General features: G+C 42.1%; 2 protein-coding genes across 2 annotated transcripts in view; one reads left to right on the plus strand and one right to left on the minus strand.

Annotated features, from left to right (window-relative positions):
• Positions 1–24,733, plus strand: part of LOC306789255 (potassium voltage-gated channel subfamily B member 2-like) — a gene marked incomplete at both ends in the record, with an annotated part of 63,531 nt that overhangs the window by 34,202 nt on the left and 4,596 nt on the right. The window lies entirely within an intron of this gene.
• On the minus strand, positions 5,809–17,879 carry LOC306789702 (uncharacterized protein). Its single transcript, XM_079285782.1, has 12 exons — positions 16,403–17,879; positions 15,661–15,853; positions 15,038–15,160; positions 14,134–14,256; positions 12,526–12,648; positions 11,814–11,936; positions 11,498–11,603; positions 11,008–11,078; positions 8,911–10,909; positions 8,606–8,764; positions 8,468–8,515; positions 5,809–6,536 (listed from the first exon to the last, which is right to left on the minus strand). The coding sequence occupies exons 1-12, from the start codon at positions 16,534–16,536 to the stop codon at positions 6,301–6,303; spliced, it is 3,438 nt and encodes a 1,145-aa protein (XP_079141908.1). The 5' UTR covers positions 16,537–17,879; the 3' UTR covers positions 5,809–6,300.

Genomic DNA, 24,733 nt, shown 5'->3' on the forward strand with positions numbered 1-24,733 from the left:
CTGAGCGCGCTCGGCCGAGAGACCAGTCCTGGCCCCGGGCGCTCCCACCAGTCGCGTCGGTTATGGCAGCTTCCCTCTTATGGATCCGTGCTCTTGGTAAATGCCAGGTTAGGTTTTAATGGCTAGGATTACTTCTTTCTAAAACCGTAAGGGGTTGTTAAGTGGATTCGGTCTCTAGGATAACCTTTCAGAACTCAGTTGTTTGACATACAATGAGTTTAACCTTTTACTGCCACAAGGAACTTTTTACTACTTGAGCAAATGAATGCACTTGAGAAATTTACTTTAAATGCAGATTAGATATTTATTGCAGGTTATATTTAGTTAGTTTGCAAGGGTTAAGCTACAGCTCACATAAAATGTTACTACACTTGATTCGTTACGTTAATTTTCTTCTCAGGTTATACTCATTAGTTTTAGTTGCCGAGATGGCTCGGTTGGAGCTGGATTTTCAAAGGTGCGATGAAAAGGTTATTTTGGAGTTGTTAGGAGCGAAGGTCTGGCCAGACCCTCGGTCCTCCCGCTCTGCAGCGAAGTCCGTTCAATAGTCCTCAAAACTCAGTACAAAGTCTTTCTAGGGCTGCTGCGTCTTCTCCGTTGTCCAGTTGTTAAGAATCGAGCAGTGGGGAGAGGAAACCTCCGTCTTTAAATCTTATTGTCCACGAACAGCGGTCTTCTTTCCGTGAACAGAGACGAAGTCCTCAATACTTCAGTTGCAATCGTCCGTATCTTCTCATCGGTGCACTTGGACGGCACCCGTGTTGAAATCCCAGTTTGCTGTTTGCAAACGTCTCCTTTTATCCATCATTTGGGCTGTCAGCCCCCTCCTGTTCAATACATGATCTCATCCCCCCACCCTCTGGAGAGGGCGTTGGGTTCATTCATGTCCAGACATGTCCAGGCTCCATCCTGTATCATGCCTCTATGACTCATCTCTTGCAACAGTCTTTTCCTAACCCCACCCATAACATCTGTTTCCTATTTTCTGTCAAGTCATCCTGACAAACACTTTTATCGCAGCTCCGGTTACACAGGACATTTTTTAGATACTTATTACAATTGTTAAATCACTCTATGCATTAAACATTCGTTACATTTTGATTAAACATTTCGTTATATAATTCATACACTTTATCTTTTGATTACACCTTATTCTGAGTATATGCTTTGTGCTTTTATATCCTGACTCTCCCTTGAATGTGCCAACATGTTTACCGAGGCAGCTCTGTGGGCTCAACTCTTCTTGACACAACCCAATCGGCAGAACAAATTTTGGCGTTGTACGTTTCTGCAAATCACAATATACGTTAACTGTGAATGTTTCTGAACCAAAACTGTGTCATTAATATTTAAAAAAATAATGGTTTGAAATTAAATAATTATGTAACAACGTAACGTAAGAATGTATCGTATCAATTCAACAACTTAACATAACAACTTAACATAACAACTTAACATAACAACTTAACGTTACGCGTAACAACGTAACGTAACAACGTAACGTAACAACGTAACGTAGCGTAACGTAACATAACAACGTAATGTATCAACGTAACAACGTAACGTAACAACGTAACGTAACAACGTAACGTAACAACGTAACGTAACACATCATGTAACAATATAACATCGTAACATAACGTCGTAACATAATATAACAACATAACATAACAATTTTACATGACAACTTAACGTAACCGTGTAATGTAACAATGTAACATAACAATATAATGTAAACATTTAACTTGACAACATAACGTAATGTGACTACGTGATATAACAACATAAATAAACACCGTAAATAAATAACATCGGCCCTTAGACGACTTCATGGCATAATATATAGTAACAAGCGTAATATTGATCTGTAACATGCTTTAAGTCAACGGTTAGTTTTATTTTCACGCAGGATAAGACCAGTGGCCACCCGCTGCATCTCCCACCCACGCTGTGTGGAATTTATAACTCGTCATTTCCTGTATGCAAAAACTTCCAGAGTCAAACAAAAGAAATGTGCACATTCAACGTTTCAATGGTTTTCGGAAAAGCAAAATGCAAAAAATGTTTCTGCCAACAGGGCTGTACTTATTATATCTTTATGTAATTGTCTTTTAGCTCCAAACCTATCATCTTGTCTGGAAAAAAACAGCCGTATTTAAGATTGATGCTCATTTCATCGCTTATACTTGTTTCCTCTAGTTCAGTCGGAAGTTCTGACAAAATCATGGAGTGTGTCTTTAAATTCCAAATACAATCACTCTCAGTTGTAATCAACTCACCAGGTTTTCATAATGACTCACCAGCACACAGTGCATGAGGCACCACAGTTTTGTTTCATTTAGAAACAGCATGTCGCAGTGTTTCCTGTCAGTCATTATCAGTCTCTTTTGAAATTCATATTTATTTTTGTTATTTTATTTTGGTATAAAGCTTTTCTTGGGGGTGTCCACCTGTCGATTGATTCTTCCTGTTGGGGGAGGAAAGAATGAGTCAACACTTCTAACCGCACTCTATCCGTTCTATATATAGCAACACAATCCTATTACAATTGTCCTGAAATGTCCTAGCAAGGGCTGCAGAGAGAAGACTCTCTGCACATGCTTCAGATACCTTCCCCCTGCGAGGACATTCAAGTTTAGCCTTTTGAACAGAGTCCCCCCCAGTCCATTTTCTAGGTGTGCCATCCTGTGAAAGGTAGGACTACTGGGGCTTCTAATCAGCCATAGCAGGAACGAATACGACTAGGGCCAATCTCAAAGGTTCAATAATCACCTGTAACTTAAAACTGCAGTTGGTAACTTTCATAAAAATAACTTTTTGTCATGTTTGCTCAAACTGTCACTATATCCTGACAGAAGTACATGAGACAGATAATCTATGAAAACAACAGGGGCCTCTGCCTCCTTTTAGATCTCCTAATGGCATTTACAAGATTCCACCACGCCCGAAGAAAAACAGCCAATTAGAGCAGAGTTACCAACTGTAGCTATAAATATGTAATACAACTATAACTCACTCTATTCTCATTTTACTCAGCAGGTTGCAAAATATTCAGCAGTTGACACACAAGAGACAGACAGAGAAGGAAATACTGACGTCACAGAAAAAAAACAACAGTTCAACAGAAATCTCATTCAAAATGATCACTATTGGTTTTTATTGGATTTTAAAGAGATATTCCAGGGATTTAGTATTGTTCTCTTATTATTTCGGGGAACTCACATGGGACAGATTAAAAAAGGAAATGATGCAACAGAAGCCAAAAAACAACATTTTACTAAATTCCCAAAATGCTGAGTCCTACACTTTCATTAGACCCTCCTTGTCTGGTAACAGTCTGGTCACATCTTTCAAACCCCACACCTTCAGTTTGTAAGAAAGGTTTGTACATGTGTAGTCTCCAAGACCAAGGTGAGCTAATCCTGATGCCATAACCATGACATCATCGGTGGTATTTTCTCAGACTTGACAAAGCTCCGCCAGAGATACAGTGAACACATTATACAACTCTTTTCACTTTCTGAGGAGTACTAACCATAAAACTGGGCCATATTCACAAAGGATCCTAGATTATAGGAGTGTGTCATGTCATTAAATCCTGTATTTATTAGGGGTGTAACGGTTCACACAATTCACGGTTGGGTTCGGTACGATACAGTGGAGCCACGGTTCGGTACGTTTCGGTACAGTAGAAAACTATAAATGCCAGAGAAATGTACTTGATTTTAAAATATATTGATTCCTTACAACTAACATCATAAAGTTATTCTTTGACTTTGAACAATGATGGAACTATACCTGAGTGACCCATCTTCTGGGGTGTCTTCTTAGCAACACATAAGCATAAAAAACAAAAACTGCTCCTTAATGTTATGTAGTATTGTTACTTACATCTTGCAAAAGAGATTTTTTTTATTCAAACGTATTCGGTTCGTCATGCGTACCGAACCGTGAGCCTCGTAGCGAACGGTTCAATACAAATACGCGTATCGTTACACCCCCAGTATGTATTAATTGCAGTTGGTGTTTAATTGATGTGCACTTAATGAACTGTTAAACAAACTGTGGACAGAGGAGCATTATTTGGTTTGATAAATTCTGTCAGTGCTTTTAACTCTATTTTTCCTGTTATGCCGTGTTCACACCAATCGAGAACAATTCGCGCCGCGTTAATCGCGTCATTCTCGCCGGGGACTATTTGTGTTCATTCGCGTGAATCGCGCTGGACACGCCAGAGAGGGGGTGTGGCTGCCGTTCAACTGTCCGCCATCAACGTGGAAGAAATACTAACCTCTATTTAAGTCCCAGATATCCCGGGAAACTAAACGCCGTTATGTCTGGTTCATAACAGTCCAGACGAGCTCTGGGAATTGTATCGAGCTGTATTCACTGTCGCTGTTTACTACAGCTGTATGAACACAAAATAAACTGATTTGGCTGTGATTCAACGCCAATAAACCGACAAAAAGGGACTCAGAAATAACTACGTCATGATGCCAATTTGTAAAATGTCTGAATTCATGTTTAGTTAGTTCTCTCCGCAAGGTTTACACACACACACACACACACACACACACATTTATACACATAGTTTGGTCCGGTCTCTATTGATATGAGGTATCGTAGAGCTCTGGGTGAACACAGACGGCTACAGTATTTATTTCCTGATTCAAACAACGGCAGGACGTCTGTGATGACAGGAGAAATATCTCAACGCTGATAGGCTATCGCGTCGCAGCGTCACGCCATTTTTCTGCCGAAGTTGAAAAATTTCAACTCACGCGTTTGGGGCATTTTGGGGTTTGACGTAAATTCCCGTGACTTCGCCCGAATTGGCGCCGCGCCAAACGTGCCGCGCAAGCGCAGATTTGCGTCACTCCAGTCTCATCGCGTCTGTGCATAGACTTTGTATGTAATCTACTCGCGCGAATAATTAGCGCCGCGTTTGGTGTGAACGCACCATTAGTACTTTTTTTATAGTATCATTTTCATTTTATTTTCTTCTCAAAAATATACCGCTTAGTATTCCTGAGATTTAGTGCCCATCTGCTTATCGGCAGTAAGTCTTACATGCCTCTGCTTAGCGATCCTATGACTTATTAATCAATGTTATCACGTTATTTAGCTATTTTTATTCCACCTCCAGGAATTTCAATAATCTCATCTAGGAATTTTCACCTGTAGGACTTTCTCACACACACACACACACACACACACACATACTGGTGGATATGTAATAGGCGGACTTTTTCGCCATACAGGCCCGGTTGTGGTTTGGATGGACTACCCTTTCCTGAGGTCCCACAGCTTTGGCAGTTCGGTTAAAACACTTTAAAAAATCTGAAAAAAATTCAGCTCACTTTAGATTTCAGATACAACCAAAACAACTTCAATACACAGCAACCTAATTCTATTGTGGTATAGGCAGACATTTCTATTTTTGACAAAAGTGTGACTTATGAGGACCAAAAAAACACTGTTGGGTCTTTAAAGGGACAATAAGCCCGCCCTCCTCATTAACATAAATACACACACCTGACAGGACACAGCATTACTGGAACAGTTAATTTAATATCAAAACTAATCTTAATAGATGACCAAATTGGAGGCATGCAAGTTGGCCACCTCCAGAGTGAGACAGTATGTGTATAGATAGATCTATCTATCTATCTAGAGAGAATCAGCGAGTGCCTGAACCTGGCTTCAATATCTGGCTTTCATTTAACATGAAAAAAAACAAGAGGTGGGGCGCTTTATCATTCAGTCAAGTTTATTAAGTTCAAACTCAGGCCACAGACTTAATTTTTTGTAAACAACTCTTGACAAACCGAAGAGAACAAGAGAGAGCGACAGAGACAGAGAGAGAGAGACAGCGACAGAGAGAGAAAAAGAGAGACAGCGACAGAGAGAGAAAAAGAGAGACAGCGACAGAGAGAGAAAAAGAGAGAGAGACACAGACAGAGAGAGAGACACAGACAGAGAGAGAGACACAGACAGAGAGAGAGACACAGACAGAGAGAGAGACACAGACAGAGAGAGAGAGCGAGCGAGACAGAGCGAGAGAGAGACAGAGAGACAGAGAGAGAGCGAGCGAGAGAGACAGAGAGAGACAGAGAGAGACAGAGAGACAGAGACACAGAGAGCGAGGGAGAGAGACAGAGCGAGAGAGAAAGAAAGAGAGAGAGACAGAGACAGAGAGCGAGAAAGAAAGAGAGCGAGAAAGAAAGAGAGAACGAGAGAGAACACATGAACATTAACTTTCCTGCCAAAAAAAACAAAATAACAAAAAAGGATATTTGTTTACAGCTTCTGTGACTGTCTTTTTTCAGCTGTTCCCCGATTCCGAACGAAGTCTCTGACATTTTGCACAGTTCTTTGTTCCAAGACTGGTCCTTCCACCAACTTGCAGTGACTGCATTCGTTCTTGGAGGCCAGGTGACCTTTACGAATGTGATTTTTGAAGTGCCGCATTACTGCTGCAACCTCAGCCTTGGACCACGCTTTCTTTGTCCCTCTTCTGGACCCAGCATCTTTTCCTGGAAGATATACAAAGTAGACAAGACGATCACACAAACAGAAAACAAAATGTATTGGCAAAATGAAGCAATCAAGTACGGACACTTAGGAATATGTTAAGCAGTAAAACTTACAACAAATTACTGTGATAACATCTTTAACATTTTAAAGTGGCTGAACCTTTTTATATTTCAATAGATAACTCATTACAGTGCATGAGGGAAACCATTTCTGTTTTTTTGGTTCTGTACTCTAACACACTAGATTGGAAATTAAAGAAAAAAAACAATGTTGAGTTAAAAGTCTCAGTGAAGCGTATTTACCTTCTATACTGTGACGCAATCTCCAATGAAACAGAATATTTGAGCTGTGTACAGTAACAAGTGGGATCAAATTCTTCACATTTGATTGGACAGCTAAAGAGTGGGCAGGCTTAGAGTTTAGCATGATATGGAGCTACAGAGGACTGTTGGCTTTACACACCTCACCAGTTGGTAGAGAGATGGAAGGGAAACCTTGCAGATTTTGAAACAGCACAGTATCACTGCACCGTAGCCAGTACATGCAGATGACCGGTACCTAGAGCTCTCTGCTGAGCCACTGACAACGCAGACCGGCGGAAGTACATTTTCTTCCCACCGATATTCAAATGCACATCTCTTGTTGTCTGTCTCCACATTGTTACCAAGATCAACAAAAAGGTGATATCACTGGTGTGGCTACTTCGTGGCTCAAAGTTTTGTTTGATCGGATACATTTTGAAGACTTCAAACATTTGAAACTGTTTTGCTGAGAAAAGAAAGGGACTTTATGGGGATTTTGATGAAAGTTACCTGGATATTGATATTGTTTTACATATATTTGGCATAGAACAAGAAATAAATGAACAATCAACACTGGAACTTTAATTAAGATCCAATTCACAGTTAAAAAAATTATTGAATTAACATCCACATTGGATTAACAGTGGGAATTGGGCCTGAAAGTTCAATATTGACCTTGAAAATATTAGTCATAATCTTCAGACTATGGTCTGCTCTGGAAAAAGGCAAGCTGTGTTGATTTAGTGTCGGTGCTAGCACAGAGGGGAAAAGCAATGCCACTTCATCCAGCAAAATAAGTGCCAGCATTTCTGGTACTAATAGCTATTTACTACAACGTTTTGTACCTAACGGTTTGTGTCTGTCCTGAGACTGCAGATCGAAAGCAGCGGAATTTGGTAAAATGCATCGGTCTCCTTGGATGAGATTAATGTGTTTTGTACATGAATGATAATGGTTTGTTGCCGTGATAACTTCCTTCTCAAAATCCTTCCATAAAGTATTATTAGCCATTGTGAATGTTATGGCTTCTGATAAACCTTAAAACTATTACTAAAACCCGCTTAAAGCTATTTCCAAGAGTCGAGACAAAACAATAAAAAGTGAGTCAGTCGGTTACTGTATAAATATGTATGGACTACAACATATTTTAAATAGGATTAGTCAAGCCTGCAATTTTCTTACCAGACCAGGAGTCTCTGGTCACAGTGAAAATCAGGGTGAAACATTTAAATGGGTCCAATGAGTGTAGTACACTCATTCGTATGTGTGCCTGAAACGGGTAGAATGAAATTCACTACGGCCATGTTATGTTTTAGTTTATAAATAATGATACATTTTTTAACAGATCTGGTATTAGTTATATTTACCACAATCTTCAATCCCATCTTCAATGAATTAAGGGATATAGATAGATAGAGATATATATATATTCATACCACTTTTTAAAATATTTGTTTTGCATTTTTCTTGAAAGTGAACTTTAGCGTGAACTACTTGGGCGCTCCTCACTCTTTTTAAATCGTATGTCTTCTCATTTTGCCTTTTCTTTCTTCTATACCTTGCATCAATGCCTTTTTGTGTCTAATGTAACTACTTTAAAAGGTGCTCTACCATCAAACTTGGCTTACCTTCAGAGAGAGGGGCGGTCTCAGTTACTGTGGACGACACTGTTCCTGCTAAACACACAATTTCACAATACTTTAGTTTCAAATTGAATTTAAAGAACATTTGGTGAACAGCGACAAGTATAAAGTGAGGGAACCTACCTGAATCTTCAAAGTCATGGACCTGCTCTGTGATTGTAGATTCAGATGTAGCATCTACAGGCTCGCTAGTTCCAAACTCTGATGCTCTGCCTGCTGTGCCACAGTTATCGGATTCGCTCCCACTGTCCTCGTCTTCAGTGCCGCTGAATGCAATTTCATCTGGAAAATAGTATTAGTAGTTCTCGCATGAAAAGCTGCACATAAAAACAAATCAAAGTTGGAAATATTTTTGCTTATTATATGGCAGCATATATAAAATTTAAAACAGTATCAGGTGTGTTGTAAGTGTTAATTTCTTTACAAACCGTCCACTTCAAGCTCATCCAGTGATTTTCCCTGCATGCTGGAAAGATTCCCTTTCTCCATCGATAAAAGCAGTTTGGAAATCTTGGCCAGTTGTGTTGTGGGAACTGATAATCTGTAGAAATCCCGGTGAACACGGATGTCGTGACCCATGAAATCTGCAACCTGATCAAGTTCATTGTTTTTCAAATTAAGGACTTGTGAGAGTGTGGCGACGTGTTTCCTGAGCTGTGTCGACCTGAGGTACTCGGGGTGCTTTGCTCCACACTCGCTTGCATAAACACGCAAACAGTCCTGTCCCCTGTAGTGGCTCATCGAGTTGGGTATCGCAAACAGGAAGACATTTGTGGCACAAACACCACAATCTGTTCTTTTACTGGTAAGGAGTGACAGAGCATCCATCATGCTTGGTGTGAGCAGAACTGCAACCTTTCTGCCCCTTTTTCCCATGATTTCGATTCGGCTGAAATAGTTGCACAGTCTCTGTTCAGTCTTCGACAACCCCATGGCAACATCTTCATGAAGCTTTGTATCGTCTCTTTCATGGAAACTTTTGAGGCGCATTTTTGAAACCTCCCCAGCACGTCTTCGATTGAACACAATGATTTGTGTAAGTGTACTCTTTGCAAGTTGAGCATAGTTCTGAGTACTGGTCTTCTCCTTCAAGTTGCAAAAGGCAGTTTCTGCAGACTTCTCGAGGTGCCGATGAAGGCTCTGAACATCTTCAGTGAAGGGTAATGTTGATGGCTTGTTATATTTTGCGTCACTCAGTGTGTTCAGGGCACTGTGAGACACCATCTCAGACCACTTGGTAGTGTACAGCTTCTTGAACATGTCAGTGGACTTGATCAGTTCTTCATCTTCTGCCATGAGGCCCCTACAATGAACAATGTCACAGATTTTCTGAAGTGCATGTCCCAATTTCAGCGCGAGGCTTGGTCTTGCGTATGAGTGTTTTTCTTCATCAAAACCTGAAACTTTCTTTACAGCTTGCACAACCCTCTGGAAGTTAGCAGGTTTAACAGCCTCCTCTAGGTTATGTACAGAGAAGTCTTCGCGCAGACATAGCAACAAACGCCCCACTTCACGGAGCTTTTGTCGTATGTACTCATACTTGGTAGGATCTTGTCCATGTTTGTTATAGAGTGACTGAGCTAAATTAATAATGGTGAGGTCATTTCGCACAACTGAGGCAACCGCATCCTGTTTCATGACACTAAGGATCCTCCACACTCCACTTGAGATCTGCTGACAGAGTGCAGATTCTTGAGCTTCAGCCAAAGCCAGTACTTTGGTTCTCCCAGGTTCTTCATCTTTGTTTTCTGGCTTAAAGGGACATCTGCGGGCATGTCTCCAAAGTTCCTTACGAATGTACATGCCTTGACAGTACATACAGTGAATAAACTTTCCAGCCAGTGCTTTAGCCTTTGGTTTTCTTTTCACTTTCAGTGGTCCTGTTCCATCTTGTAAAACTTTAGTGTTGTGTCTAAAATTTCCCTTATTCCTCATCTTTTCTACTAATATCTTGCGATCTTTTGAGTGCTCAGGGAGGGAAAATGCTTTTACAATTTCAGCATGTGTCTTGTGTGTTTTCAAATGGCGGGAAATTTTGCTTTGTGGCTTACCACAAACATAACAGTAATTCTTTTTGGTCATAGTCAGATGTGGTACTTGTTGTTCGTGAAGCGCAACTTCACACTTTTCCTTTGTTGAGTCTTTGGTAGGATTCAATGAATCAGATGTTTCAGCAGCATTGGCAACCATGTGATCTTCAAGAGGTGGGAAACCTTTTACTGAAGTGGACACAACTGGGACGCTCGTGTCTGACCCATAAGATGTTCCAACATCAGGTAGTACTGGTTTTACTTGAATCTGTTCGGCTTTCAACTGACTAGGCATAATGGGGATGCTTGCATCTGAATCATCATCTTCTGTTTCTGAGTCTGGTATGTATTCCTCATCGGACATGCACTTATCATCATCTGATATTTGATCCAGAAACTGGTAAGAAAACAAAGGATTTCACGTGATGATGGACAGCTACAGACAGTTAAGAGTTCAACAAACTATATGTGCTCTGTTTTCTGTGTCCAACTCACCTGTGATGAGTATTGGAAGTTATCATTTTTAATTCTTCTGAGGCAGGATTTATGCCAGACTCCTGAACAACCTGTAAGACATTTTGAATATACAGTACAAAGTTTCAATACCACATGTTTATTCAAAAAGTCTCCCTTTTAAAGAGATAATTGATGCCCATGTTTGCACTTGTAAGTGTAATAACAGGTGCATTGGAGTAAAACCTCTAGCATTAAAACATAACAAATCTTGTCAGTGCCAATGAAGCAAAATAAAACACCTTTAAGTAATCTGAATGATATCCCACACTCTTAACTACTTCAACTTCATCATAACACATGTTTACACATCCTACAATTTTGAGAACTAGTTGATATATTAGCCTATGTTGTGAACCAAGGATTATTTGTCATCAGTGTTTCATTGTTGAATGGTTTGTACATTAGAACAGCAAATATACCGACCCAATACCCTAAGACAAACTCTGTACCAATTCAATAAATATCTCACCTCTGCATTCATAGCCAATCCACTTGTAGGAGGATACAGGTCCCACACAATGAACACACTTGTCCAAGGAGGATATTGTTGCGCACACCAGGCGATGATTTTGACACTGTTAAAATTAAGTATAACTTATTACTGACAGTTTTACATTGACATCTACTAAGTTGACTACATTTTCCAATTGACCTTCTGAATCAGATTTTTCTTTTAGGAACTGTAATTGTTCCATATACACCATATGAGGCAACTGCACTTACACACACTAATGAAACATGATTTCATGTTTTTTCATAAATAATGTAATTAAACTTAAGTTTACCTTTTCAACCCTGTGGAAGGGATCAAGTTGTGGACATGTTTGAGTCAGGCCATCCTCAGAGGTCTCAATCTTGTCAGTCGCTTCACTCTCAGCAGTCTCAATCAGCTCACTCTCAGTTATCATCTGTAGCAGGCAAAAAAGGAGGACAATGAACAGAGAGAAACTGTAATGTACCATTACAGACACTATTTGGAGTTTTAATGAGAGAAACAATCCTACTGTTGCTAAAACTATGTTATGGACACCAAACATTTCCAGAGGCATTTCCTTATCAAGACCCTGAAAAAAAGGTCTTATCATATCTATATTTATTGAAGACTGGGTGCTTCTTGTGTAACATTATGTGGAAGTTATGACTGTTTTTGCCTTCATAGTTCTTATATTAGCTGTGAGTGATTAGTTAAACAGATATACATATCACATGCAGGTTGTGCAAATATTCTTAAAAAACAAAGTGCTTGACACACACACAAACAATACTGACTTACACTTGGACAAGCATTTAATGAGATGGCTGTCCCAATAAAACATACGACAGTCAGGCAGCTGCACACACACACAACCATCATATTGGTATATTTAGACAATATCTCATGTCCTCATATACCACCCGTCTCTATAAACCATGAGAGGAGACTACACACACACACACACACTAATGAAACATGATTTCATGTTTTTTCATAAATAATGTAATTAAACTTAAGTTTACCTTTTCAACCCTGTGGAGGGGATCAAGTTGTGGACATGTTTGAGTCAGGCCATCCTCAGAGGTCTCAATCTTGTCAGTCGCTTCACTCTCAGCAGTCTCAATCAGCTCACTCTCAGTTATCATCTGTAGCAGGCAAAAAAGGAGGACAATGAACAGAGAGAAACTGTAATGTACCATTACAGACACTATTTGGTGTTCAAAACATAGTTTTAGCAACAGTAGGATTGTTTCTCTCATTAAAACCCCAAACATTGTCAGAGGCATTCCCTTATCAAGACCCTGCAAAAAAGGTATATCTATATTTGTTGAAGACTGGGTGCTTCTTGTGTAACATTATGTGGAAGTTATGACTGTTTTTGCCTTCATAGTTCTTATATTAGCTGTGATTGATTAGTTAAACAGACATACATATCACATGCAGGTTGTGCAAATATTCTTAAAAAACAAAGTGCTTGACACACACACAAACAATACTGACTTACACTTGGACAAGCATTTAATGAGATGGCTGTCCCAATAAAACATACGACAGTCAGGCAGCTGCACACACACACAACCATCATATTGGTATATTTAGACAATATCTCATGTCCTCATATACCACCCGTCTCTATAAACCATGAGAGGAGACTACACACACACACACACACACACACCCACCCAACATATTGGTATATTTAGACAATATCTCATGTCCTCATATACCACCCGTCTCTATAAACCATGAGAGGAGACTACACACACACACCCACCCAACATATTGGTATATTTAGACAATATCTCATGTCCTCATATACCACCCGTCTCTATAAACCATGAGAGGAGACTACACACACACACACACTAATGAAACATGATTTCATGTTTTTTCATAAATAATGTAATTAAACTTAAGTTTACCTTTTCAACCCTGTGGAAGGGATCAAGTTGTGGACATGTTTGAGTCAGGCCATCCTCAGAGGTCTCAATCTTGTCAGTCGCTTCACTCTCAGCAGTCTCAATCAGCTCACTCTCAGTTATCATCTGTAGCAGGCAAAAAAGGAGGACAATGAACAGAGAGAAACTGTAATGTACCATTACAGACACTATTTGGAGTTTTAATGAGAGAAACAATCCTACTGTTGCTAAAACTATGTTTTGGACACCAAACATTTCCAGAGGCATTTCCTTATCAAGACCCTGAAAAAAAGGTCTTATCATATCTATATTTGTTGAAGACTGGGTGCTTCTTGTGTAACATTATGTGGAAGTTATGACTGTTTTTGCCTTCATAGTTCTTATATTAGCTGTGATTGATTAGTTAAACAGACATACATATCACATGCAGGTTGTGCAAATATTCTTAAAAAACAAAGTGCTTGACACACACACAAACAATACTGACTTACACTTGGACAAGCATTTAATGAGATGGCTGTCCCAATAAAACATACGACAGTCAGGCAGCTGCACACACACACAACCATCATATTGGTATATTTAGACAATATCTCATGTCCTCATATACCACCCGTCTCTATAAACCATGAGAGGAGACTACACACACACACACTAATGAAACATGATTTCATGTTTTTTCATAAATAATGTAATTAAACTTAAGTTTACCTTTTCAACCCTGTGGAAGGGATCAAGTTGTGGACATGTTTGAGTCAGGCCATCCTCAGAGGTCTCAATCTTGTCAGTCGCTTCACTCTCAGCAGTCTCAATCAGCTCACTCTCAGTTATCATCTGTAGCAGGCAAAAAAGGAGGACAATGAACAGAGAGAAACTGTAATGTACCATTACAGACACTATTTGGAGTTTTAATGAGAGAAACAATCCTACTGTTGCTAAAACTATGTTATGGACACCAAACATTTCCAGAGGCATTTCCTTATCAAGACCCTGAAAAAAAGGTCTTATCATATCTATATTTGTTGAAGACTGGGTGCTTCTTGTGTAACATTATGTGGAAGTTATGACTGTTTTTGCCTTCATAGTTCTTATATTAGCTGTGATTGATTAGTTAAACCGACAGACATATCACATGCAGGTTGTGCAAATATTCTTAAAAAACAAAGTGCTTGACACACACACAAACAATACTGACTTACACTTGGACAAGCATTTAATGAGATGGCTGTCCCAATAAAACATACGACAGTCAGGCAGCTGCACACACACACAACCATCATATTGGTATATTTAGACAATATCTCATGTCCTCATATACCACCCGTCTCTATAAACCATGAGAGGAGACTACACACACACACCCACCCAACATATTGGTATATTTAGACAATATCTCATGTCCTCATATACCACCCGTCTCTATAAACCATGAGAGGAGACTACACACACACACACACACACCCACCCAACATATTGGTATATTTAGACAATATCTCATGTCCTCATATACCACCCGTCTCTATAAACCATAAGAGGAGACTACACACACACACACACACTAATGAAACATGATTTCATGTTTTTTCATAAATAATGTAATTAAACTTAAGTTTACCTTTTCAACCCTGTGGAGGGGATCAAGTTGTGGACATGTTTGAGTCAGGCCATCCTCAGAGGTCTCAATCTTGTCAGTCGCTTCACTCTCAGCAGTCTCAATCAGCTCACTCTCAGTTATCATCTGTAGCAGGCAAAAAAGGAGGACAATGAACAGAGAGAAACTGTAATGTACCATTACAGACACTATTTGGAGTTTTAATGAGAGAAACAATCCTACTGTTGCTAAAACTATGTTTTGGCCACCAAACATTTCCAGAGGCATTCCCTTATCAAGACCCTGAAAAAAAGGTCTTATCATATCTATATTTATTGAAGACTGGGTGCTTCTTGTGTAACATTATGTGAAAGTTATGACTGTTTTTGCCTTCATAGTTCTTATATGGGAAAAGTATAGATAAACTAAAGCAAGACAAGCTAACAAATGCTACAGAGAAGTGGATACAAACTGCAGGTTAGTGTTGTGGAAGATGTCGGTCTGAGGAATGTTCTCAAGGTGCGTTCGCGTCACGTTTGGTGTGAACGCAGCTTTAGGATCGGAACGAATGACGTCACGTATGAGCCTCAAGACGCACAGTCACAAGAAGAATGCACGAGTTGTGTTAAAGTAAAAATTTGGACTACCTTGCATCTCCACGGCCAGTCTGAGTCACCATAATTATAGGTGATCTCCTCTCCTTGACTGATGTCTCGTGCTGCAAACAAACACAGATGGGGCTTCCCTTTGATGGTTACGTACTTCATCTTGCCATTAGGGTTTCGATTATCGTCGTTTACAAGCCTTCCAAGCGACCCATCCTCTTTTGCTGCATCAACACTACAAAAATACAAGTGAATATTAGTTTCACAACAGTAAATATATAAAATAAAGGCAATGTGTCATTTAATTTTGATTGGACTAAGCATTGACATAATACGCACCACCATAGTTTGCCATTAAAATGGAACTCAAACATGAAAACCTTAAGGCTGTTGTGGTAGATTCTCTGTCTCCGCTCACATTCTTGCTTGCTTATCAGTTCACCTCTATATTCTAAGAGAAATTCTCCCTTTTCAAATGGAGTACAGGTGAAGATGCCGCGACCTATTTCATACACAGAAAAATATCCGTCAAGTTTATTCATACTTAAATCATGATTACAAAATCAGAACATTCAACTTACCTTTGAAGGCATTGATGTATTTGACATCAAGTCCCACTTTGTCCGCTCCAGTGTCAGTGTAGAATTTTGCATCATCCTTTGGATTTATACGTCTTCGCCGTTGCATATTTTTTGCTGAAATTACCAAAGAAGATGGTTGTCAGGATTATCATCTTTATTTGTAGAACATGCATGTTCAGAAAACATTGTATAGCCATTTAAACCAGTAATATACTGGGATAAAGGTGAGGAAGGCCAGCAGCGTGCTGGGGTGTCCACTGGATACTGTGGAGGTGGTGGGAGACAGGAGGATGATGGCGAAGCTCTCATCCCTGATGAGCCACGCCTCCCACCCCATGCAGGACACTCTCGCAGCTCTGCACAGCTCCTTCAGTCTCCCCGCTGCTGTCAGGCTGCACAACAAACTGCTCTCGGTGGACCACTAACACACTGAACACGAACACTTTAATTCATTCACCTGGTGCAATATCTTATCTAATCCGTGCAATATCCAACACGTTAAAGTATTTACCTGATCCGTCTGTATATTCTGTATATACTGGTATATTTAATACTCTTCTTTACTGTCTTATTTTATTACTGTTTTACTGTTTAGTTTATTATATTAATTGATTTGTATCTTTTATTTTATTTACTTGTGAGCAATGCTGCTGTAATCCTGTAATTTCCCCACTGAGGGACGAATAAAGGATTATTTTATCTTAAAAAATATGAAGAAAATGCATAACTGCTCCATTCATATTTGTAATTGACACTGCTTCACTTTTTAAGAATATCATTAGACCATCTAAGATTAACTGTCCTCTCTGCAGGCACAGAGTAAACGCACTATCGCACTATTATCATATTGGATAACCCGGACCACCCTCTCCACCAGCTCCTGCAGGGACAGCGGAGCACTTTCTCCAACAGACTCATGCAGCTCCGCTGTCACAAGGACAGATTCAGAAAAACATTCATGCCCTCTGCCATTAGACTTTATAATAAAACACTCGCTCGCTAGCTCGCTAACACGCTAGTTTGCGCTCGTTCGCTAGCTCGTGCGTTGTCATTGCTAAGGCCAGTGTTGAGCCACATCGTGTGTCAGCTAATGTTCGCTACATCGTCTGTCAGCTAATGTTAGCTTGTTCGCTAATGCTAGCTAGCACACCACATGACTCAACTGCCCTTAAAAATCACAAAGCATGCCATCATATCTCACCTCACACTGTCTCATCTCCTCCAGTCTCACCTGTTGCGAGCTCCGTTTTATACATACAAATAAAAATGCTTACCTGGTGGTGGTGTCTAATCCTCCATGAGTCCATGCGTCTCTTCCATGCCTGTCTGTGATTAAAGGGCTCCTTGGACTTGATGTCCGTAACGTTACATCGCTCCGACGTCCCTCCCTCGCGGGAAAACCAGGACGTGACGTCCCTACGTCACTCCGACGTACCTCGACGTAAAACCAGCCCGCGAAATTTAACTTGTGTATCAAAATGTGTATGAAACTGCACCAGCATGGTCAAGCCGATAGCAGGCGCTGTTCTATACACAGGGATACACAGAAATCAGGTCAACTGGTAAAGGTGGACTTAAGAGAATGTATGTTATTTAGACACTTATAAGGCGTTTACACTCTTTGTTTTATGAGGATCAGAAATCAGGGCTGCTGGTAAAAAAGGACTTTCCACGAAAAAGAGATTGTATGTTATTTAGACACTTATAACGGAGTTTACACTCTTTGTTTTATGAGGACCTCAGCATGGTCCGCATATACCAACTAAGTTCTCATAATGCTGGTGTGTAATCAGGTGAACAGTCCAGCCATAACATATCCACAGACACACACACACACACACACACACACACACACACACACACACACACACACACACACACACACACACACACACACACACATTCACTCACTCTGCTCATTCACTCGTGCACGAAGTTTGCGCTTCATGACAGAAAATCAATCTCCATGCAGTTCAACTCTTATATTTATTCCCTCTATGTCTTTTAAACTTTTAACAATGTGCCAGTTCAATCAGAATTCTGTCACTCAGAATTATACTAATTCAAACGTGAATTACTTAGTGGGGTTCAAAAACACTGTTACTGAATACAAGTTCCTTTCTTACGTTCTTAGGACGTCGCGGGAACATTTGACACCTTCGTAGCCGCCCTTTCCTCCTCACAGACCGACATCACCAATGCAGAAAGTTTGCTTTACCTTTATGTTGAGCTCATGTTGGGCATGTTCAGTCTGTGAGAGAGCAAACGTCGCCCCGCTCGGGCATTGTCCCTGTGGCGTGGAGTCCTCCTCGTGGTGGCTCGCCAAATGTTGTGAGTTTTTTTCCGTGTATGAGCTGCTTCTTTGACTTTACCTAATGGCTGGCTCAGTAACTGTTCTATCGATCTGACTCGTGGTGAGACACCACAGGATCTCACTGTTAACCAGTCTCCTTCCCCACTCGTCTTCTCCTGATTCCACCTCTGGCCGCCTTCACAGCGACTGTCACAGCGACCGGCTCTTGTCTTCTCCCTCCGTTAGAAATCTACTACGTCATCCCCCCTCTATCTTCACCCGGACTCCAAGGCCGCTATACTAGACTCCCTGTCTCAGTGACGTAAATAACATATGACAATGATACAGGCCAATATCACAGAATGTGAATATACATGGTTCCATTTCAAATTATGGATATGATTGATTTTACAAAAATATACCGTACTTCAAGACACAAATAGATTTTTCTCCCACAGTATCATAGAGCTGTGCAGGCTCATCTCCTGTCAAATTGGATTGTACGATAAATTGGTGAGCCTTATCAAATGGTCATCATCAAAATATGGGAGTCCCCTGGACTGCTTCTAACTTTTCTTAGAATTCAAAGTGTTGGGCTCTGGCCTATGGCTTAAACATGTGCTGTGGACAAAGAGAATCTGGCCTTCACTGTTTCAAGCAAAGGTCTCATCCTGAGTTGTAGTTTGAGGAGAGCAAAGGAATGTCACACTAGGGTGTGAATTCCCCCTCCCCCCAAAAAACTATGGTTCCTGAAGTCACCTGAATGCACCGCTGCAATCTCATTGGCCGAAGGCCAAGAGACCCCAAGGCCCCTGTGGTTCAACCACTGTCCCACAAAAGTGCCTGCAGATCACACCTCCTTGCTTTTCCCCTTCGACCTCGGTTGAGTTAGGGAGCACGCAAACGCTCTCTTCGCTCGGACACCCCTCGTCCAGGCCATAGAAGAACCAACTTTCCCCGCCATCGCAACGCTGGCCACGAGGAAACAACGGCCCTCAAACCCTCAAACCCTGTCAGGTCACGAGCCGTTTTGCTGGACGAAACGACAGTGTTCCACTTTGAGTACGGCTCCTCCAGCCCGCGAGACGAACCCGCATCAGCGATCCGTTCTCCGCTTTTGCTCCTTTTTCTTTCCGTGCACAAACCGGCACAGAGGAGCCCGACGAAGCCTCGCTCCTCTCCTGACCGATGATTACCGGTAAGACGCACAGACCACGTCGTCTCAACCGAAGTTAAACTGTCCTCCCTGCAGCGAGGATCGTCTGCGTTTCGCTCCAGAGCGAGCTCACGCCACGACGGCACAGCGCCCGCTGCAAAGCCGCGCTGCAAGCAGCCTACCCCCCCCCCTTTCTGCAGAAGAAAAAGGACAAATTTGCCACGAACACTTCCACGTTGCAACGAAGCATCTACAAGTAAGGTTCTTGGCATTTGGGCATAGCTTAGCTTAAATTAACTTAAGTTTAATTCAGGCCATTCATTTATATGTTGATATTCCCGTGTTTTTGTGTGCTTAAGTTACTGTCGTGTGATATCGAGATATTGCGCAATCATTACGGAACAGAGAAGTTCCGCTATATGTGTGTATCAACTATGACTGTTTGCTTGGGATTCATTTGATTTCTTTCATTTGTTTTATTACACTTCGTGTAGTATTCTCTCCTCATTAAATCAACTCTGTGAGTGAGCTGAGGTGCGTGGCTTATCACGGCATATGTTACCGGCAGTTCAAAGACGACAGCGGTATATTTATGCGTGATGGAACCAGCAACTCAGGCTCACTACAACGCGGACCGCACGCAGAAGTATGATTCATGAGCCCCCACCTTTTTCTCTTTCCTCCTCTCACGTAACACGCACACACACAGCTCCTAGCTCTACCCCTGGGGAGCCTCGTTCAAACGAGCGCCTCACACACGTGCTGCATCGGCACACGCGAATTACGTACAGCAGCCCCATTCTGCCATTTTGTCCGGGTCACTCGACTCCGCCATCTTTGTAGTTTCTAGCTGTAGTTCTTAAGGCCCCTCCCCTTTCGGCCAGCGTCACTCGACGCCGCCATCTTTGTAGTCTAGCTGTAGCTGTAAGACTCCTTCCTGTTCACCCACAGACCCACACACACACACACACATACACACACCCAGACATACACCCTCATCCATTTTATTCATTCTTTAGTTTAGGCATATCAAATTGTATGATAACGTTTGTTGGTTGCAATATTAATTGATTTGATCATTTATTATTTTGATTCAATAAACTCTGTTATACTTTCAGGAGCAGTCGTCTGTGATTACTTGTGCATATGTATTTGATAAGACTGTATGTAGTAGCCTGTGCTCGAACTTAAAACCTTCACTGTCACTGAATGTATAGTCATACGCAGACTATTGACATTATGAGTGACTACTAATTATGAGACTTAGTTTTATCGTTTGGTTATTGGTCCCTGTTCGCAGGGTGGTGCCCCGTTTATATTAATAATCATTAATAATTGTTACATACATCAATAATTCTATTGATGTCAAGAATTCAGTTTCTTAAATGCTGATAACCCAAACACGCTCCTTTAGTTCCCAACATAATGGTGCCCCGTGTGAGGGTACGTTATTCCAGTTTTGTTACAGTATATATGCACATTAATCCATAATTATTTTTGAATAATTAATTTTCCAAAAAATATTTTTTTTTCGAAAAATTATTTTTTTTCCCTCTTTTGAATGATCCAAATTCCTGAAACTTATTTCCCAAAATAGGTAGGCTTTGATCTTCAAAATCTTGTCTTATTGTAATAAAATTTTTGATTTTAAATTTTGATTTTTAATCTTAATCTTTAATTCCCTTCTCGAAATTTTATTTTGTTTCCAGGTTTAATTATTCGTTTCATTTCGTAAAACTAACAGCCAGCTGTGGAGTAGATTTGATCGTTTATTTGTAATACCTTGCTTGTTTCTTAAATCCCTCCAAAGAAGTTACACACAGCTGTCACAGGCCCAAAGTGCTAAACCACATTAGCATTTTCGCACCTCTGGCTGCAAAGCAGTAGTGATACCTCAGAGCAGCAACAGTAGAAACGTAAGTCACAGAGCTAGACATTTCACTGTGCGCCTGCATGAACCGTAACACTAACAGTAATTAACATCTAACAGTAGAAATCGTAAGTCACAGAACTAGACATTTCACTGAGAACCGTAAACACTAACAGTTTCCGTTCTAACACTAGGGAATTAACAACCGCTGGGAGTCGCACTCATTAGAGAGAATGAGCGACGAGAAATCCCCCATTCCTGGAGCTGTAGCTCCAGAAGACACCGCATTACGAGATGCGGTGGCTGATGTCCTCGGACTCACAGCGAAGGAAAGAGAGTACTTTGCAAAATACACTGCTGTCCTATGCGACGAGCAATTAGAGCAGCTGGTGGCTTATGTAAATAACCCAGCAGGTAACAGAGAGCGCCTGATTCAGGACGTAATCGGCGAAATACTGCTCATCTATCATCAGAAAATGCAGCTGCAAGCTGCCCGAACCCGGGCACAGAGCGACGAGCAGCAACGCGAGATCTGGACACTCCGAACAGAGGTTCAGGAGTTGTCACGTGACTGTAGAGCCCTACAGTCAGAAAATAGTAGCCTGCGCAGTGACCTCAGAGAGGTCAACCTAGAACTCTCTAAAGCATCAGAGAGTGATGACAAACTGAAAGCGCTTCAAGGTGTTCCAGCAACCCCGGTAGGTACTGCTACCCCCTATCGAGCCTTTCAGCCCAGTCATTTCTTGGTCTCGGCTCCCTCATTCCCCGAGACCCGAACCACCTTGCATTTCTTGAAGGCGACATCCCCAACCAGGAGGAGAGAGGACCAACACCAGGTCCTAGTCGGCCCAGGTGGCTTCAAAACCACCTCAGGCGAACGCAATCCTCCACGCGGTTCACGCGCACAACAAGAACTGACCCCATCCCCCTCAGGGAGGGAGGATGATAGTCGTTACCACCATCGCGAGTATGGAGACTCAGACGACTCGGACGGCTCAGGCCCCATCAACCTTGGAGGCCTGCGTACTCGACAGATTGAGTCTCTGGCAAAAGACGTAGAGCGCTTTAACCCCGATAATCACGACTCGAGCATCGATGACTACCTAAGGGAGATCGATCGCTGCCTCCTCGACCTATCGCGCCCCTCATCGCGCGAAAAGCTAAAGCTAGTGTGGAAAACCACTGCGCGAAGCGTCCACGCTTTCATTGAAACGCTCCAGCCGAGCATCCGCGACTGCTATTCATCCCTTTGTCACGCCCTTAGGGAGGAGTACTCCCTGTACTCTAACCCAGCTTCTGCCACCCTCTGCGCCTTTGCCATTTCCCAGGAAAGGCTAGAGTCTCCGAGAGACTACTTCAGGCGCTTGAGATCTGCGTACTTCCAAGGACGTAACGCCCCAGGTCTAGAAGAAGACCATGCCTTCAAGTCGCTATTCCTGCACAATCTCCACGACAACGTGAGATACGATGTTACCATGCACTGCAGAACGAGTAACCTCACCCTGCCAGAGATTAGGAAATATGCGCAACTTGCATGGAAGACACGCGGACGGCCGACAAATCGGTACGAAGACACCGCCATAGTCTTAGGCATCCAACAGTCGAGCGACTCCGACCTAGCGTCGGAAGACGACGAGAGGACTTGGCCTAGCGAGCCCTGGTCACCCCCGAGGAACAAACGACCCTTGCGGTCGAAAGACCAACGGAACCAGGGGGGTGAAAGACACCCTCAAGGGCAACCCATCAGGTAACGCTGACTCGCAGCCCACCTGACTAAGCCAAGTGACCTTTCCCCCTGCTGCCAAGTCGACATGGTAGGGGGGGGAAGAGAACTCAGCACACTTCCGGAAACGACCACTCCCATTCTCGCACCTCGTTCTTCAACCTTCTTGGGCGACCTTGTTCGCAAAGGCAATGCCCGTTATGTATATATCTATACATATTCTTCAGTCTTACTGGGGGATCATAACACTCTTGCTCTACCCGACTCCGGGTCAGAAACGAGCCTCATGTGTTCCCCCACCTTTTCGCATACACCTCTAGGGTGCCACAACCTTAGAGGCCCTTCGAGCACCCTAGCTCGTAAAATCTTTCATCAACTAAGCCTTCTTCTCCTGCTCTCTCAGCATGAGCCACCTCCAGCTTGTTCAACGAAGCCACCGCCTTCTTTCAGCCGAGTCATCGCCCGGGCCTGTCAAGTCGCCAGTGCCGTAGGTAACTGAACTTGACCTGTGCGCCGGACCTGTCTCCATCTCTAATTAGGAGGGTGGGGGGAGGGAGATATCACCAGCCCGCCATGACACACTCCAGAGTGAAACTGTTCGCGACGTTTCCCTGAGTGCTGACGGTAACGTGGGATATCCGCCCTCGCCACTTGAACAGCGCGAGGGGGGTGGGATCTCTGACAACAGAAACTTAGAGAGATGCACTTCACAGGAAGTACACTCTAATCTCGCCAGTGCCGAAACCAACCGGCAGAATGGCGGCTTACTATTGACTACTGGCGTTTAACTGCATGCTTCAACTCACCCTGTAGACATGCACTAACCGCTAACACAGCCTACATCAACCAGAGCAGTTGCATGACCTGACAAACCATTGTGACTGTAAACTGATGCTCCACTCTCATAGAGAACCCTTTGCATGCTTTATAGACTCTACCAGAAGTAACCAAAGAAGACATAACCTCTGCCGTAGCAGTCAGATTTAACCCAGGACCTCATCCGAGAAGGCTCAGCTGTCAACAGCGGGAGCAGCGAAAGACCAGCCTAGCTAGTCACACTAGCCGTGCTAATGAAATCTGTAAATCTGCTACCACTACTGTTATGCAACCCTCACAGGTACCTCTGGCCTATAGTCTTGGCAACGCAACTCCAATATCGATAGATTCCAAAACTTAGACACAGGACTCGCTATAAATCTACCGATTAGAGAGAGGTAGACGCACATATCATGAACTAATAGATCCAGAAGCGACAGACTAACTGGATTCCCTCCTATTCATAACACCACGTAGCCAACCTACGACTGCTCCGCCGACGGACTCCAGTCCTGTCTAGGAGTTGAACCAGTAACCACTGTTTGCCCCTCACCTGCTTCTTGTCTTCCTATTCTTTCCTTCTCTCTCTTTTGTGTTTTGTTTTGTTTTATTTGGGTTGTTACTTTCTTTGACACTATGCCGCAATGCTAGATTATCACAACATCATAATAGCGAT

Source organism: Melanostigma gelatinosum, assembly GCF_949748355.1.
Source record: "Melanostigma gelatinosum genome assembly, chromosome: 15".
NCBI lineage: Eukaryota > Metazoa > Chordata > Actinopteri > Perciformes > Zoarcidae > Melanostigma > Melanostigma gelatinosum.

Excerpts from the sequence above, each read along its gene's own strand:
- LOC306789702 (XM_079285782.1), bottom strand. The coding sequence starts at position 16,536 with ATGGGGTGGGAGGCGTGGCTCATCAGGGATGAGAGCTTCGCCATCATC. Across the intron at positions 11,604-11,813 it reads CCTTCCACAGGGTTGAAAAG|TGTCAAAATCATCGCCTGGT; the intron begins GTAAACTTAAGT and ends TAATTTTAACAG. Across the intron at positions 8,765-8,910 it reads GGATGAGCTTGAAGTGGACG|ATGAAATTGCATTCAGCGGC; the intron begins GTTTGTAAAGAA and ends ACTATTTTCCAG.